The following is a 17570-nucleotide window of genomic DNA, read 5'->3' as shown; positions in this document are numbered from 1 at the left end:
TCCTCGTCTCATTTCCTCATTTTCTTCCTCTTGGCTTGAGACTCTTTTTAATTTTGTTCAATGTTTACTCATTTTTGAAAGACAGGGAGAGACAGAGTGTGAGCTGGGGAGGCACAGAGAGAGGGAGACACAGAATCCAAAGCAGGTTCCAGGCTCTGAGCTGTCAGCACAGAGCCCGACGTGGGGCTCAAACTCATGGACTGTGAAATCATGACCTGAGCTGAAGTCGGCTGCTTAACCGACCAAGTCACCCAGGCGACCCAAGATCTCATTTTAAATAAATCCATTGCATTGAAACCATATTTTTTTGGGTTCTGCTTCTGGGGAACCTGAACCAAGACTGTAACCTTTGACAAATCACTGAACTCCTCTGGAATCCTCAGTTTCCTCATCTGTAAAAAGAGTCTATATACTACTCACTCCCCTCACAGGCTTGTAGGGAAGTTTAAAGGACATATTGCATAATAAGGGTTTTGTACAGTTCTGTTCAAAATTTGTAACAAAAAATTGGGACCAAAATGTCCAACAAGAAGGGAATGAACAAATAAATTAGATTCTAATGGTAGAATATTACATAATCAGTAAAAACTAATGTTTTCAAAGCATATTCAAAACATGAGAGCTGTATAAGAAAATTATACATTACACAAACCAGCTGAAAATCTCAGTGGGGGGGAATATCTAAAACTATACATACATATATATATATATATATATATATATAAAATTATCTCAGTTTTGTTTAAAATGTATTAAAAATACATTAAAAGTTATTTATCTCTTGGTGGTGGTGTTATTTTCCTTACCCTTTTTCCTTCTTTTTGGATTTCAATATCTTATTTTTTTTAAGTGTATTTATTTTGAGAAAGAGTGTGTGCACAAAAGCAGGGGAGGGGCAGAGGGAGAGGGAGAGTCCTATGCAGGCTCCACGCTCAGCACAGAGCCAGGCGTGATCTTACAACCATGAGATCATGACCTAAGTCAAAACCAAGTCTGACACTTAACTGACTGAGCCACACAGGTGCCTCTCAAATTTCAAAATTTTCTAAGTGAACAACATTATCAGGAAAAAGAAAATGTTAATCATAGAAATTGATGTTAACCTCAAGATTTCAACTATAATAAGAAATAAAGATGGTTGAAACCAAAATATGTATAAAATCTCAAACACTTTGCTTTTGTTTTCCCTTTTCCTGGTCAAATGCACTAGTTATTAAAAGGCAATTCAGCTTTTATGAAATATCAACACGGACCGTTAGTAAGGGTAAGGTTTTGCAAAGGCCTGAGGAGTGTTTAAAATGTTAGTCCTTTGAGTCAAAGCCTAGACTACTGGGTCTTCCTGGGCCTTCTCCATGTTGGTCCTGCTCTGAGACTATTTTTCCTCACAATTTCAGTTCAGGTGTTCTCCTGGTTTCCATTTGTGCTGTGGAGCCCAAGCTGAAGTACCAGTTTGGGGCAACTCCATCAATAAACCAGCATCAATGACTTGTTTGGCCCCACTTGCTTGAGCCAGCTCTAGAGTGATTTCTTCTGAGGACTTCTTGCCTTACCTGCCCCTGCCCCATGTTGAATACCTTTGCACATCAAACTCCCATCTGCACACCCAACCTTCCACAACCTCCATTTATCCCCCACATCTGTAGGCAGAAATTTTTCTTACAAAGGAGAAAACTGATCCACCACCCATACATCCATCCAACCATCCACCTATCCTTCCATCTTTGCACTCAGCAAATAATCACTGGGTGTGCAACTCTGTTCAGGCACTGTGCCAGATCCTTGGGAGGCCGAGTTAACTTGGCCACTGTTCCTACCAAACTTCCCAGCCACGAGATAGCAAAGACAAGGCACTCATGCCTCACTTGGCTCTCCTGTGCCCGTGTGGAGCAGATGCTTGTACTGCCTGTCTCCCATCTCCTCAGCCCATCTGATTTCAGTGCAGCCTTAGTGGACAGTTCTATGTATTTGGCCAGCGTCTTTTTTTTAAGCTTATTTACTTTTGAGAGAGAGAGAGACAGAGACAGAGTGTGAGTGGGAGAGGGGCAAAGAGAGAGGGAGACACAGAATCTGAAGCAGCTCCAGGCTGTAAGCTGTCAGCACAGAGCCCGACACGGAATTCAAACCCACGAGCCATGAGATCATGACCTGAGCTGAAATTGGACGCTTAGCCCACTGAGCCACTCAGGTGCCCCAAGGGGGGAGGGGGTCATTTTACACTATTTCTAAGACCCCTAGAGGGATTGAGTCCCCTTTCTCTTCAGAGGTAATTAGCTTCTTAGGACACCTTTTACTGCATTTTCTCCCTCTTCTGTCTTAGTTTTGCCTTTTCCTTACTTCTGCTTCCAGGTATCACCTGGAAAGTACACTGCTTGCTCTCAGTTGCTTGTCCTAGTCTCTGCTTTTGGAAGAACCCAAAACTAAGGTACATGGTACCTTTTACAATGGTAGACATTATGAATGATTAAATGAATGAATGAATGATGATATTATAATGAGAGGGGAGGAGGACACTGCTGGAGGTGAACAAATGACCACCAGCTGTTGATAAAGAAAGACCCTGTTACCCCACCATCCATTTACAATGACAGACCATAGCTTCCAAGTATATGTACCAGGGTGGTCGCTTGACTGACCACCTTAGAAATACTGAGCACACGAGTAATGTGAATGTGGCAAATAATAAGAGCTATCCTTGAAGCCACACTTCCATTTGTTCACATCGTGTTATTTATTCTTCACAAACCTCCTGTGACCCAGGCATTAATTAATCCTATTTTGTAAGTAAAGAGACCGAAGTTCACAGAGGTGGCTCAAGGTCACATGGTGGCAGAGCTGATCTCAGCCAGATCTGTCAGACACCAGCGCCACACTCTTGTGCCCACCTCTTCATACAGGTCTATTACAACACCCGCAGGGTCCCAATACTCCAGTTGCTTGGCAAGCAATTTATAATGCACACCCTTGAAATCAGGGTGTGCCTTCTCACGGGGTCTAGGGCCGCCATAGCAGGTCTGTGCAGTGAAGTGTAGTAAATAATGCACAAGTCTGTTACTCACTGTTAACCAAGACTTAAGATAAAGCATTGCTTTATTTATTCTGTCAGGCAGCTCAAGCGTGCTCCATGGTGTCTATTACACGGTGATGTTAATTAGGTCCGCAGCACTGCACCTTCTGTATGCAAGGTTTGCCGTGTCACCCGCTGGTCTCATCTCTCCAGAGGTGTCTGGTTCAGCATCAGGTCTGAGGGCAGAGAGAATCTTTGGGAAGCCGGCATCACCACCATGCTGCTGAGCCAAGTATGAAGATTTACTACCTAGACATCCTGCCTATAGCATTAGTATCTAGCAACTTGATGTGTTTCCAAGGTCACTATGAGACCATCTTTCAGGGTAGGAGATTGGATTAGGAGGAGGAGTTCCTAGAACCCCCCAAATGGCAAAACTCCTCAGTGATCGTCTACTTCAACAGGCTCATTTTATAGATGGGCAAACAGGCTTAGAGAGGGAGAGTGACTTTTCTAAAGGTGTGTAAATGCTAGGGGACTGGAATTAGATATTTTTTGCTTCCATTTCTGGCTCTATCTAATGCATCATTTCAAAGTCCCTTGCCCTCCTCCCCTCCTATTGTATGTAGAATGGCTGTATACAGAGGATGTTCACTACAGCCATTTCCCCTGAAGTTCCTGAATGTAATCCTGTGAATCAGGAAGAGCAATCAGTCCTTTTTTTTTTTTTCTTTTTTAAATGTAGGCTTCATGCCCATTGCGGAGCCCAACGTGGGGCTTGAACTCAAGACCTGAGCTCAAGACCTGGGCTGAGATCAAGAGTCAAACGCTTAACTGACTGAGTCACCCAGGCTCCCCAGAAATCATTCTTTCATTCCATTCCACAGGTAAGATTGAGGCTCAGAGGGCAAAGATGACGGCCGCTAACTCAGGCTTGAATCCAGGTTTCTAGGTTTCTAACAAACCACTTGGCCTGCCTAAGGGTGAATGAATGAATGAATGAATGGACAAAAGAATGAAAGAATAAATGTTAAACTTTACTAAAGAATGAATTTAGGCATGCGTGATGAACGAAGCTTCATGCAGGAAAGTCCCCATCCTGCGTATTTGCATTTCAACAAAGTCAGAGTCTCCAGCCTCCTGGAGCTGCTCTATGGGCCAGAGCAATGAAGTATTTATTTCACAGCTGTGTACCTCCATTCGGACCACCACTCAGTATTCAGCTCTGCTTAGAGCAGACCCTCAGTGAGTGCTTCTAAAATGGAACAGAAACAAGCATGCTGGAGCCACAGCATTCAGCAGTCTGGGAGAAATTTGGAGAGGTGCCGGGAGCGGGGAGTTAAGGGAGCAGCCTCTTCCTTCCTAACACCACACCACACCAGCGTTGTTTTGTTTTGTTTACCTTTAATCAAGGCTGGCCTGAAGAAGGAGAAAGAGAGAAACAGGAACACCAAGGCTGAGATACAGGGAAGAGATCTAAACATGAGCTCACCCCCTGACAGGGTCAGGCAAAGGGATCTTGGCGAGCTTCCCACCCCAGGGACTGGCCTGGCTGGGATCCACATCAGCCTTCCCTGCGACTGGGAAGGAAAGGTGGCCTTGACATCCTGCTGGGCACAGTCCCAGGGAGGCTGGGCATAGGCAGTGACCCATTAATATGAATGAAATGTTGAGAGATTAGATAGAATTTCAAACAGAAACTTAACCTAGGACCTCTGAGTAGGAGTTGATGTAAAAATGTGCTTAGAATCTGCAATGATATGTCACTTATATTCAGTAAAGCACGCATAAACATTCACAACTATGAAAAACCATGCATTTTCATACCCAAACATTAAAAAGTTATAAAAGCCTTACACACAATGTAAATATATAAGTACTCTCTCTCTCTCTCTCTCTCTCTCAAATCCTACATAATTGATTTCTCTCTTTCACCTCTCCCAGCCTCTCCCCATCCCTCCCTCTTTCTTTTTCTCTTTCTCATGGATGCCCTTAGCCTTAAAGTCCGACAGTTTCCTGTATGGGCCTGTAAGCTAGGTTTGTTCCACTCTGCCCAGAGGTGTCAGGGCTTGCCCTTATTTACGAACTTCTAGAGGAAGGGAGAAGGGGTGGGCATCAGCCTTACGGAAATGTTCTGCTCAGAGAAGCCACCCCCAGCTTCATTCCCAGCAGCAGCAGCAACAGCATACTGCAAACTCTCAGGGAAGGGTCACTCTCTGCCTGGCCTTGTGCTTGGCCTTGGGACCTGAGCGAGTGAGACCCCAAGAACAATGCAAAGTTGAGCTGGGAAGATAGAGCTGATACACAAGAAAAGTGAAATACAAAGCTATTACTAAGTGCCAGATGAGATGTTTAGACAATAGTTCTCTAGCAGCTCAGAGGAAGAGTTATCTATGAGAGTTGGAAGATCAGGGAAGACTTCCTGGAGGAGGAGTCTTGAAGGATAGGTAGGCATCAGGGCCGCAGAGGAATGGGAAACGACTGGCAAACATAACATGTTTGGTATATTTTGTTGGATGAATGAATGGCAGGATGACCCAGGTCAAAGGCAAGGCATAGACCAAGAGGGAAACTTTATAAGATGTTAGTTCTTAGAAGGGGAGAAAATAGTAGGAAATATTTTTTCACAGTACTGTACTTTCCCATTCATCCTGTCCGGATCTTCACAATACCCAGGGGTAGGTTGATTGAGGACTATGCTCCCGTATCAAAGAATACGAAACTGAAACCAGTCGAAGCTCCGGGATAACTCAAGACAGGGCAAGACGTTTATGTAAAGTCACACGGCCAGACAGTATCAGAGCTGGGAGCAGAACCGGTTTCCTAATGGCTGTGTCTTTAAAGCCTTCTGACTTTACAGTTTGATTTCTGGGGGTGGGGAGTGGGTTGGGGTGGAGGGAGAGGAAGTCTTTGGGATATTTAGAAGGACAAATGCTTGTTGCTGGTGACCAGTCCCTGCTTTTTAATGCAGGAATAGGGTCAGGGGTGTGCTAACAGAGGGGCTAGGCCTCCTCTCTACTGCCCCAGGCCGACATCTCTCCTGCCATTACAAGTCCAAGGGTAGCTCCCCCTCTGCCTGTTAAGACACTTCGGCAGTTGTTCAAACGAAGAGACTCTGGCCTGGAGGACACGCAGGGGCATCCAGCTACGGAGGAGAATGCTAGAGCTGGGCTCAGAGGAATAGGCAAAAGGAGGCCACGACGGGAACAAACACGAGCCAGTGAGCTCCCGGACGCTTTTTATAAACCAACGCTTTACGTAATTAAATATCCATTGTCTTGCCAGTCTTGGGACAGCACACAAAAAGGTGGAGGGAAAATGGAAAGAACAGAAGCCCCGGAGGCTGGTGACATCCAGGCGCTGCCACTTCGGCGGCCAGATTCCTTCACCTCCTGAGCTGCTCCTGGGAGTTGTTGTAGACCGCGGAAGACATAGCAACCGTGCAGGGCCTGGGACTGAGCGGGTGCTCGGGAAGGGCAGAGCAGCGGCAGCAGAGACAGGAGACCTCGCCTTAGATCGGCCGCGGCAGTAGTTGCGGTGGTGGTGGGGGTGGTAGTCACAGTCGTCATCATAGTAGTAGTTATCGCAGTAGTAGTAGGTGAACAAGAATAGTAGTAGCAGTAGTACCAATAGTAGCAGGAGCAGCAGCAGCAGCGGTGGTGTTGGTGGTGGTGGTGGTAATAGTGGTAGTAGTAGTAGTACTAGTGGTAGTAGCAGTAGTAGTAGATGGTGGTAGTAGCAGTAGCAGCAGCAGCAGTGGCGGGGTGGTGGTGGTGGTGGTGGTGGTGGTGGTGGTAGTGTTGGTGGTAGTAGTAGATGATGGTAGTAGTAGATGGTTGTAGCAGCAGCAGTAGTGGTGGTAGTAGCAGCAGCAGCGGTGTGGTGGTGGTGGTGGTAGTAGTAGTAGCAGTAGTAGTAGATGGTGGTAGTAGCAGCAGTACTGGTAGTGGTGGTTGTAGCAGTAGTAGTAGTAGATGGTGTTAGTAGTAGTAGCAGCGGCAGTAGTGGTGGTGGTAGTAGTAGTTGTAGCAGCAGTAGTACTAGTGGTAGTGGTAGTAGTAGTAGATGGTGGTAGTAGCAGCAGGAGCAGCAGCAGCGGTGTGGTGCTGGTGGTGGTAGTGGTGGTGGTAGTAGTAGCAGCAGTAGTAGTGGATGGTGGTAGTAGTAGATGGTGGTAGTAGCAGCAGTAGTGGTGGTGGTGGTAGCAGCAGTAGTAGTAATAGTAGATGGTGGTGGTAGTAGTAGTTGTAGCAGCAGTAGTACTAGTGGTAGTAGCAGTGGTAGTAGTAGATGGTGGTAGTAGCAGCAGCAGCAGCAGCAGCGGTGTGGTGGTGGTGGTGGTAGTAGCAGCAGTAGTGGTGGTGGTGGTAGCAGCAGTAGTAGTAATAGTAGATGGTGGTGGTAGTAGTAGTTGTAGCAGCAGTAGTACTAGTGGTAGTGGTAGTAGTAGTAGATGGTGGTAGTAGCAGCAGGAGCAGCAGCAGCAGTGTGGTGCTGGTGGTGGTAGTGGTGGTGGTAGTAGTAGCAGCAGTAGTAGTGGATGGTGGTAGTAGTAGATGGTGGTAGTAGCAGCAGTAGTGGTGGTGGTGGTAGTAGCAGCAGTAGTGGTGGTGGTGGTAGCAGCAGTAGTAGTAATAGTAGATGGTGGTGGTAGTAGTAGTTGTAGCAGCAGTAGTACTAGTGGTAGTAGCAGTGGTAGTAGTAGATGGTGGTAGTAGCAGCAGCAGCAGCAGCAGCGGTGTGGTGGTGGTGGTGGTAGTAGCAGCAGTAGTGGTGGTGGTGGTAGCAGCAGTAGTAGTAATAGTAGATGGTGGTGGTAGTAGTAGTTGTAGCAGCAGTAGTACTAGTGGTAGTAGCAGTAGTAGTAGATGGTGGTAGTAACAGCAGCAGCAGCAGTAGCGGTGTGGTGGTGGTGGTAGTAGTAGTAGCAGTAGTAGTAGATGGTGGTAGTAGTGACAGCAGTAGCAGCAGCAACAATAGTTGTCTTTGTTGCTGTAAGAAAAAATGGTCCAATTGCCTTGAGCTCTGAACAAGAATCTGGCCATCAAGAAAGGACTAGAGAGGAAGCAAATCTATTTCCTCCATCTTCCCGCAGTGAGTGTGGCCTTGAAGACTGTCCAGGACTCCAGGTCCAAAGCACTCGCTCCACCACACCACGCCGCCCTTCGTGCTGAGTTGGAACTCTGTCCCACAGGTAAAGGGAGCCACGGAAGAAGTCTGAGCAGCGGAACGTCTCCAAGAGCTCAGTGCTTTGGGAAGAGGAGTCTGTAATCAGGATCCAGTTATGAGGAGACGCTCAGGATGGTGTTTGGGATCTGAGACTCGTTCTTTTATTCTGCTACACTCACACTGAGTGCCTCTGATGCGTCTGGAGCTGTGGTAGGCGCTACAAGGGGTACAGAGATGAGAAAAACCCAATCTCTGCTCTCTAAGAAATGAAACGATACTGGGGGAGAGGAGAGTCGTGGTAGTGCAATAACTGATAAATAGAGACATAAGTGCTGGGGACACAAGGAAAGGAGGGACTTAATTCCAACTGAGGGGACTGGGGTGGATGCCACGGAGCTGGGATATCCGAGCTAAGTCTTGAATGACGAGAAGAATTTTCTTTAGTTAAGAAGAGTAGAAATGGTGGATGGATCTGAGAGACACTGAACAGACTGAACCATCAGGATGTGGCAGCTGATCAGAAGGGAGGTTGAGAGGGACAAAATTAGGATGACATCCAGGTTCCTGACTTAGACAATTGATCTGAAAGAGGTGCCACAAACGTGGGGTCACGTTTTATAGAGATCCTGTAAGCACCTCTGGAGAGAGAGTGAGGAAGTTAGCAGGACAGCATCGGGAGGCAGGATGGGGAAAGAGGGGCTGTTACAGCAATTCGGGTAGGACATGATGGCGGGAGTGAACGGGAGGGAGTGAATGGGAAGGCAAGGGGAGTGGAAGGAAGATGCACAGCAAGCCTGTCGCAAGTGTTTCTCCATTTTAATGATGAGGAAAGTAAACTGCTTTAAATGACTCACAAGGCAAAAATTGCAAGTGGTGGAGCTGAGATTAAATCTCAAGTCTAGGGACTCCAGAGTCACTCCCTTACACCGCTTGCAGGCAGACATATCATAGAGGCAGAAGCAGCGGGCTTTGGGGCCTGGCTGGCTGCGCGGGGAGAGGAAAAGAAGGGAGTGAAGCCAATGGCAAGGCTTTTGGCTGGGGCGACTAGGTGGGAGAAGACATTAACCCAGACAGACGATGCGAGGGAGAGAAGCAGATTTGGATTTAAGATTGACATAAGGTCAGCCAAAAATAGATCCCAGGTCTTTGGGGACAAGCAAATTCTGAGCATCAAGGAGCTAGAAGAGGCATCACAAGGATAACTTTCTGAACTGGCCAGGCTTAGCACTGAGGTTTGGCATTGAACCAAAGGACAGTGGGGTGTGGCAGAGGCGGGCTGCTGCCTTGGCCCTGTCCTACTTATTTCCCAGCTGTGGACCACAGTCAGGGGACTTTACTGCACTGATCTGTTTCTTCATCTGCAAGATGGGGAGTAAGCCCTGTGCTTACCGCAAGTGCCGGGAGCTGGGTGACAGCGGGAAGAGCTAACAGAGGGGAGAATGCTCAGGGAGGTCTGAGTTGCAGCCAGCACAGCACATCGGTGTGAACTTCAGAGACCATCCCTGAGAAGGTGCGTGCAAATCACAGACAACACAGAAAGGGCCTCTAATACATCCTGCTAAAAATCTTTTGTTATTTTAATAAAACAAGATATCTTGCAGAACCTATACTCTTTTCTCTTTTTAGTTTTGCCAGTCCTGCCTCAATTCAGGTTTGGGACTGTTGTGCCCAACACTATCTTCCCCTCTTTTCAGAGCCCCAACTTACAAAGCCTCTCTCCTCTTCCTCACGGGTTCAGGGCTTTTGCCACTACCCCACTCCCAACATTCGTTCATTCCACACTCAGTGAGCACAGCCCCTGGTGCATGATCTCTGTTAATGCTGAAGCCACGATGACGAATAAAACCTAGGTCCGTGGCCTGACGCTGATCCCTCAGCGTGACTGTCACTTTTCTGGACACTTCTCTCACCCCTGTCCTCTACTCAGGAAGAATTTTTACCCCTGTCTGTATGTCAGTGGAGCATAAACAGAATTTTCGGCTCCAAGAGAAGGGTTTTTTTTTCAACCTTAGCAAGCAAGTAAGGGGCAAATAGGGATGGAGGTGTTTTGGGGAAAGAGTTCTACTCTATGCCAGGTATTTTATAGATGTTATTATAGTTTTTAGACAGCTTTCATTGAGGTATAATTGATATATAAAAACTGCACAAATTTAATGTATACTATTTGATGAGTTTGCACATATGCAAGCATCTGTGATACCAGCTCCAATCAAAGTAATGGACATGTCCATTGCCTTTAAAAGTTTCCTTGTGCCTCTTTTTTGTTGTTTTTTGTTTTTGTTGTTGTTACTGTTGCTATAAGAACTTAACATGAGCTCTACTGTCTTAACAAATGTCTAGGTGCACAATACAGTATTAACTACAGACATTCTGTTGTACATAGATTTCATTACATTAATCCTCACAATAACTAGGGGGGTTAGATTATTCTTCCCAGGGCTTAAAGAGGTTAAATTCTTTTCCCAAAGCCATACAGCTAGTTAATAGAAGAGCTGGGATTCACATTTGGTTTATCTGAGTTTTTAAACCCAGGCTGCTCTTATGACATTATAACGTCTCCCTTCTTCTGTCTGCTCTGGTGCCCCTCTGGCTAAGCTGAGTCATGAGGAAAGGATCTCTACTCTTGGTGCCCTTAAAATGCTCAGGAGGCAGGACTCAGTGCAAGATTTCTGAACAACAGTTGGGGGACACTGTAGGGTCAGCTCACACACTCCAGAAGAAAGGAGATTATCTGCATGGGGTTAGTAACACAGAGGGTGCCTGGATGGGTCCTGCAACGACTACCTAGCTGAGCTTCCAGAAGCCCTGGGAGATATAGAAGTCTCTGCATGTCAAGTGATAAATGGGCCACTTGCCCAAACCCTACCTTGTTGGGTGTGCTCAGCACGAACTCAGGCAGGTGTGTGGGAGTGAGAGACAGGAAGAAGACAAGGTTTCAGCAACAGGTGCTAAAAAGTCCTGGAATTCTTACTCATACACCCAACCTAGAAACTTACGTATTTCCTGCCTCTCTCCCCATTCCCTGCTACATCTAAGTGATGCCATTGGTCACTTGTTATTCTGCTTCCACCTGTTCTCCTGTTTTGACCTGATTTTCCCTAGAGACCAATGGAGAGGGCCCAGTATAGAGCAGTAGAAAGGGAGCTGGTTTTGAATCCAGATTTTCACTAGCCAAGATGAATGGCAACAAAGGATTTTACTTTTAGGAGCCTCAATTTTCTCACCTGGGCAAAGTGAAAAAATGATACCTTAAGGGACCATTGGGAAAATTAAATAAGACAATGGATGCAAAGGCATCTAGCACAATGTGTAGCACACAGCAAATGCCCAATAAATACTCGGCAGGTGTATGAATTGAGGCTCAATGAATGTTAATCACTCCAGACTTCCATGGTTGGCATTACTCTTACTACTTAGGAAAATGAGCCAGAGTCCTCTTACGTAGGTCTTAGGTATGTCATTTATCATTGGAAAGGACTCAAGCTCATCCCGTGCCCCTGCCCCAAAGGCAACCGGGAAATCTGTGAGCTAAAGGTCCCCTCCTGCCGCGGGCATTGTCACCAGAGGCAGGTGACTCAGCATCTGCTGTGAGCTTCTGCACAATGAATCTGGGTGGCCTCTGGCTTACCTACCATAGCTTTTGACAATAAATAGACCTTTAGTCCTGTCTCTGAGCCTCTGGTCTAGAGGATAACAAAGTTGGCAGTGTTCATGGAAAAATGTGTGAGGGCCAGGTAGAAGACCAGTATGTCTCTCCCTCTCCACCCTTCCTTTTGGCGGAGATATCTCTCTTTCCTCAGAACACTGGGTAGGTAGCCCTTTCTACCCACTTGTGTCTGGATGCAGAGATGAGGGTGAGCAGGCAAGAAGAGAGGCTGGAGCGCCCCCTGCTGGGGCTGGGGCAGCTAGTAGCTTCTGGCTGATTCACCTGCCAGATGGGTGCTGTCTTCTGTCTATCTCCTTGCTGAAAACCTTCCTGTGTAACGTGAGACCATAGTTATAACTTGGTCCAAGAAAGCTGGGAGTTGCTGAATAGGCCAAGGTCACAGGGAGGTCCACTGGCAACATCTGGTCTCTTGGATAGCCCTTTCCTCTCTGCTCCACCAATGGAAAGAAGCAGTAATCCTATAGCAAACATATCCTACAGTCTGCCTCATAGCTATGCATTTTTCCCTCTTAAGGAATTCTAAATGTTAGCAGGGTCCATGTGCTGTAATTCAGAGACATTTAATGTCATTTGTTTAGCATTAGATGATACTTTTTTATACTGTAAACTCCATTCTTTGACATCAAGAATGTAACCACCTGCCTCATGCCATTCCCCTCCAGAGTTATAGACCAGGAGATGATGCCACAGAGCATCCAGCATCCTCCCAGGGAAGGAGCCCCTTCCATTTCTTCCACGAAAGATGTTCATTAAGACTGTTTGCACATATCTGATAACGGGGAGCTTGCCGTCTCCCTACAAAGCCCATCCATTGGCCAGAAACTATTCGCTAGAAAGTTTTCCTCATATTTTGAGCTGACATCTGTCTTATTGAGACTACCTCCCTGGATTTGGTTCTTACCTTTGGCAACACAGAACAGGTTTGTTTCTTTTGGACAAAAAGAACGTCCAAGATGTTCTTTCAGCTTTTTGGACATTGTGATCTCACTTTCCTACTTCCGCTCCCTCTTATTTTTCATCTCAGGGATAAACAGCTCATCTCCTCATCTGTTTTCAATGGGAAATCATGTGCAGACACCTCATCATCTTGGTCATATCCCAAATAATACAGCTGTCACTTATTGACCACCCTTGCTGACACTTCCCAGCCCTCAGTTTGTTAAACCTACGTAACAACTGCAATACGGCAGGTCTCACTGTTACCGTCTTACAGGTGAGGAAACTAAGATTCAGACAGATAAAATAGCTTGCCCAAGATCACACAGATCATGTTAAAAGACAGAAACAGGGTTTGGATGCAGAGTCAGATCCGAGAGTTTTAACCCGCCAGCATGCCTGGGGTTGTGAGGCCTGTGATCCAATTAATGAATGCAGTTTTTAAAAAGTGGGGGGCCTAAATATGGCCACAACATTATGGAAACAGTCTGACCAGGAAAAATAGATCTGGACTGTCACCATGCCTATTTTCTGCAGCCTGCCTCTGTTCATGCTGTCTCCAGAGACGCTGTCATTTCTGAAAGACCTGCCATGCTCTTGGCTCACATTGAGCTGGTTGCACTCAGCTAAACTCCCCAGGACTCTGACACAGGAACTGCTGGAAAGTCAAGTCTTGACTGTTCATCCTCATCCTGATGACAGAGACCCTGACAGCAAAGTGCGAGTTACACCAGAATGGATTGGCTGGCTGGTTCTTGTGGGAGTGGAAGACCTAAAGGGAAGGGCGCCAAGAACGTTCAGAGCAACAGAAGAGCTGCATAAACCACTTTATTTGTGTCCCTCTGGACAATAAGAACCCAGAGGAGAAGCTGTATATACAACACAACATTTGTAGCCAACTAACATGTGGTTCTTTGTTATCATTTCTGAAAAGGAATAAGCAAAGAGAGAATAAGCTTTGCTTTCCATTTTTGCAACAAACTTTAAAAATCTCCAACCCAAAGCAAAAGAATGCTTAACTGGAGCTTTGTGCTAAAGGCCCTATCTCTCTTGAGCCTCCCTTCCTCTCCCTATCTCCAAATCCTCATTTCCGGGAGGTCATTTTAATTAGCAGGCTGTCATGGTGACTCAGCCTGCTGCTTCACAGACAGGAAGGGAGCAGACTCCCCTGGACCCATTCATCATACAAAGGCACTTTACTCTTTAGAAAAATGCACAAGATTTAGCTTTCCCACCTTGGGAATTGCTACTGCTGCTGATTTATTTTATCATCCCCTTGCCTTGGCGGGGGGTGGGGGGGCATTCTCTTGCCTTCTACATCTCCTTTACCTAGCGACCAGCCTCCCCCCATCGCAGAGTATCCATGCCCACGTCTTCAGTGGCCAGGTGTGACACTGGAATCTGGCGATGTGAACCATGATAGACCTTTTGGAAGCAGTGACCAATACTTTTTGTCTTTGGAGCTAAGGTTTCAGTTAAGCTCCCCAGGTCATTGGGAAATGCATGCAGCTGATAGGCACAGTGACAATATGCCTCAGACCGCTGCGATTTCAAAAATTCTGTCCCATTGTTCCCAGCAGTACATTCGTCTTTGGGTTGTATGTGTTGTTGATGGTGTTTTGGATCAGTGAGCACGGACAGTGCACTTCTAAAACTGTAAACAACCGTCACCTAGTCCCAAAGTAGCTCTACAACTTTAAAAGGTAAAGGGGCTTCAAAAGCACTGACCTGAGATGTGACAAACCTCTCAAAAGGGGTGTGTAGCTTTTCCTCTTCCTGTGAGGATCTCTGTGTTGTGGAAAATAGCATCTGTACTTGCGTGGTTTGAGCCTCCTATTTTGTTCCTGAGCCTTATGCTGAAGTCCCACAATTGATTTTCCATTGGTAAAAGGGAAAACTGATGATGAAATTTCTCATATTTTCCTTCCCTTTCCCTAGCTTATTCATTATCTCACACCCCTTATTTTGGAAACTAGAGAAGGGTGATTAATTTCATGCCCCAGCAGAAAACGCATGCTCCCGCCTCCACAAGACCTCCCTGGACTCCATGTCCTTAAAAAGAGTTTGAAGGGTCTTTGTGGTTCACTGAGCTCTTCTTGTCCCCTTTGCCGTTGGGGTGGTTCCTGGCTGGGCCCCGCGTGAGTGGGTACTTGTAGGGAGGGGGCTTTTCTTTCCTGCAAAGAGGAGATAACAGAAAGAGAGAAGAAAGACAGCACATATATACACCAGATTGAAATCTTTTCTGTGCGTGTCTATCTCCCCCACTGAATTTTGACTTCCTGGAAGCAGTGGCTTGTGTTCCTCTTCTGTGTGTCCCAGAAACCCAACCCAGGGTCTGGTTCAAAGCAGGCATCAAAACTCAACAAAGGACTGCTAGATGGATGGATGCATACTTGAGTCTCAGGACCGAGCACCCAACACAATGCCCTTAACACTACTCTTCAGTACCTGCCTTCTCTCTCTTAGGCTCACCTGCTAGACTATCAGCTCCTTTTCAGACAGGGACCAAGTTTTATCCATTTTTGCATTTTCCCTTATATAGGACCTTGTTTGTTATGTTGTTGGCTGATGAGCTGATGTGCCATTCATTCATGTTTTGGACTAAGATTTGTTTGCAGTGGAAAGGGTAGGCTTTAGAGCCAGGAAGAACTCACCAGAATTCCCAGGTCAGCTATGTATGAGAGGTGTTATCTTGGGAAAGTTATTTAACCTCTGTGGGCTTTATTTGTAAAATGGGGATAAAATATTGCAATCTTGCAGGGCTGTTGTGAAGTGAAATGGTATGAATAAATGTACCTACAGCAGTCTCTCTTTGCCTACTGTAATTTACAAAGTCATGGTGCTGGATATTAGGTATGGTCCCATGGCCTCTGGAGACGACAAAGATGAGTCAGACATTGATGTTGTCATCAAGTTGCTTACAATTTAGTAAAGGAGACAGTTGCACAAAATACACAAAATAATAAGAATTACAAAGCACGAAAAGAAAGTGGTGAACGCCACACATACGGAATCTCTCTTGGGCTGTTTGAGTTAGGACTGAAGAAGCAACTTTCTGGAGCCCCTTACACTCTGACCTTGGGGTACCCATTTTCCTTCATTGTTGAGGAGTCATGAATAAGGTAAAAATGTAAAAGATGGCAGTACACAAAAGGGACACCTTGCCCCAACATCTCTCCCCGACCAGGAGGCCTCGCTGCTGGAAATTCCACTCACTGCAGGACCCAGCTAACCTGCCAAAGCTGTCGAGCATGGACGAGATACTCCTAGGCCTCAGGACCCATTTACAACCCAGAGTACACGCTTGTAATGTTGTTTACAGGCAATGTGCTCTTGAAGTCCCCTCCCTTCTCTCTATCTTCTGTTTCTTCATTTCTAGAATAGGGAAAAGAGCCCATGTCCTTCCTGCCTCATAGACTCTGGTAAATGGGTGTTAGGGGAGAGCTTTGCAAATTACAGGGTGCCATTCATATGTCATTGAGGGCTGTGGTTCTTTTTTTTTTTTTTTTTTAATTTTTTTTTAACATTTATTTATTTTTGAGACAGAGAGAGACAGAGCATGAACGGGGGAGGGGCAGAGAGAGAGGGAGACACAGAATCGGAAACAGGCTCCAGGCTCCGAGCCATCAGCCCAGAGCCCGACGCGGGGCTCGAACTCACGGACCGCGAGATCGTGACCTGGCTGAAGTCGGACGCTCAACCGACTGAGCCACCCAGGCGCCCTGAGGGCTGTGGTTCTTAATACCAAAGGGAGCATGAGAAGTAGATGGGTATGGTTTCATGGGGGTAAAGGAGGGTGTACTTCCCCTGGAGAGGCAAGCTCAGTACAATCACAAGTGGGGCAGCCCTAGGTAGATTGTGGCATGGGAGAAGGCATGCAGTGGCCATGGAGGAGTGTGAATGTGCAAATGACTGATAAAGAGCTTCTGTAACTGAAGATGGGGCAAAGAGAGAGAAAAAGGCATTGGAAGGCAAATACCCCATACATCCGGGCCTCTGTTCCTCTTCCTATAATGCCTACTTCCACCTCTCCAGACTCACTTGGGAAGCAGACTTCCCAGAAAATAAGCTTCTTCCTCCTCAAGGCTCCTGCAGTACTTTGTGCCTCACCCTTGGTACATCATTTTCTAGGTAGTTCTTTTCCTATCTGTTTTTCTCACTAGATTGTGAGTTTAATGCATTTGCTCTTTCTCTAGAACTCCTGAGCAAAATTCAGGCCTGGCATGGATTAGGAGCTTGAGGAGTGTTGGATGAGTAAAAATGAACTTTTGGTCTTCTCCTTACCATCTCCATTGCTCTAAACATCAGAATGTCATTGCCTCAGAATGTGTCTTTTTAGACCTCACCTCCTGCCTTCCACCCTATCTCCAACATGGAATACCCTCTCTCCTTTTTCTGTTTCACCCATTTAAGAGCTACATGTCCTTTAAAAGCAATTTCAAACCCCACTTCCTCCCTGAAACCTCCTTGGGATAGTCCTGCTGGCTGCAAATGCTGGCCAGATGGGAAGGGAATTTCTGGTTGGCTGTCACTGTTCTTTCCTAAACGTGAAGGGGCTGAGTCAATAATTCTTAGGGGCTTCTTCAGTTTTACCATTCTAGAATTCATACATTTGGGGCTTATTTAGGGTTTACTCCCTGCTAGGCTGTGCACTGTGCACTAAAGATACAGGAGTGACCCAACATAGCCCCTTAAGGAGAAACCTGTCTAGTGGAGAAGCCAGATGTGCAAAGTGCCATGACAATACTCTATGGGACATGCAATGCTACAGGTGTGTGCAAAATGCAGTTAGGT

General features: G+C 46.3%; 1 protein-coding gene across 3 annotated transcripts in view; it reads right to left on the bottom strand.

Annotated features, from left to right (window-relative positions):
- Positions 1-3079: 3079 nt before the first annotated feature.
- LOC131504751 (BEN domain-containing protein 5) overlaps positions 3080-17570 on the bottom strand; it is a 1495810-nt gene continuing 1481319 nt past the window's right edge. The window contains exon 13 of one of the 3 annotated variants that reach the window (XM_058717439.1): positions 3080-3240. In XM_058717439.1, coding sequence (XP_058573422.1) covers positions 3132-3240 — 109 coding nt within the window. In that variant the 3' untranslated portion in view covers positions 3080-3131. Of the gene's footprint in view, positions 3285-13586; positions 14951-17570 lie in introns of those variants that run through there. The other 2 variants (XM_058717441.1, XM_058717438.1) reach the window with 2 other exon arrangements.

Source organism: Neofelis nebulosa, chromosome 2 (genome assembly GCF_028018385.1).
Source record: "Neofelis nebulosa isolate mNeoNeb1 chromosome 2, mNeoNeb1.pri, whole genome shotgun sequence".
NCBI classification, from domain to species: domain Eukaryota; kingdom Metazoa; phylum Chordata; class Mammalia; order Carnivora; family Felidae; genus Neofelis; species Neofelis nebulosa.
The sequence above is the reverse complement of the archived record's forward strand: the minus strand, read 5'-3'. Positions and strand labels throughout refer to the sequence as shown.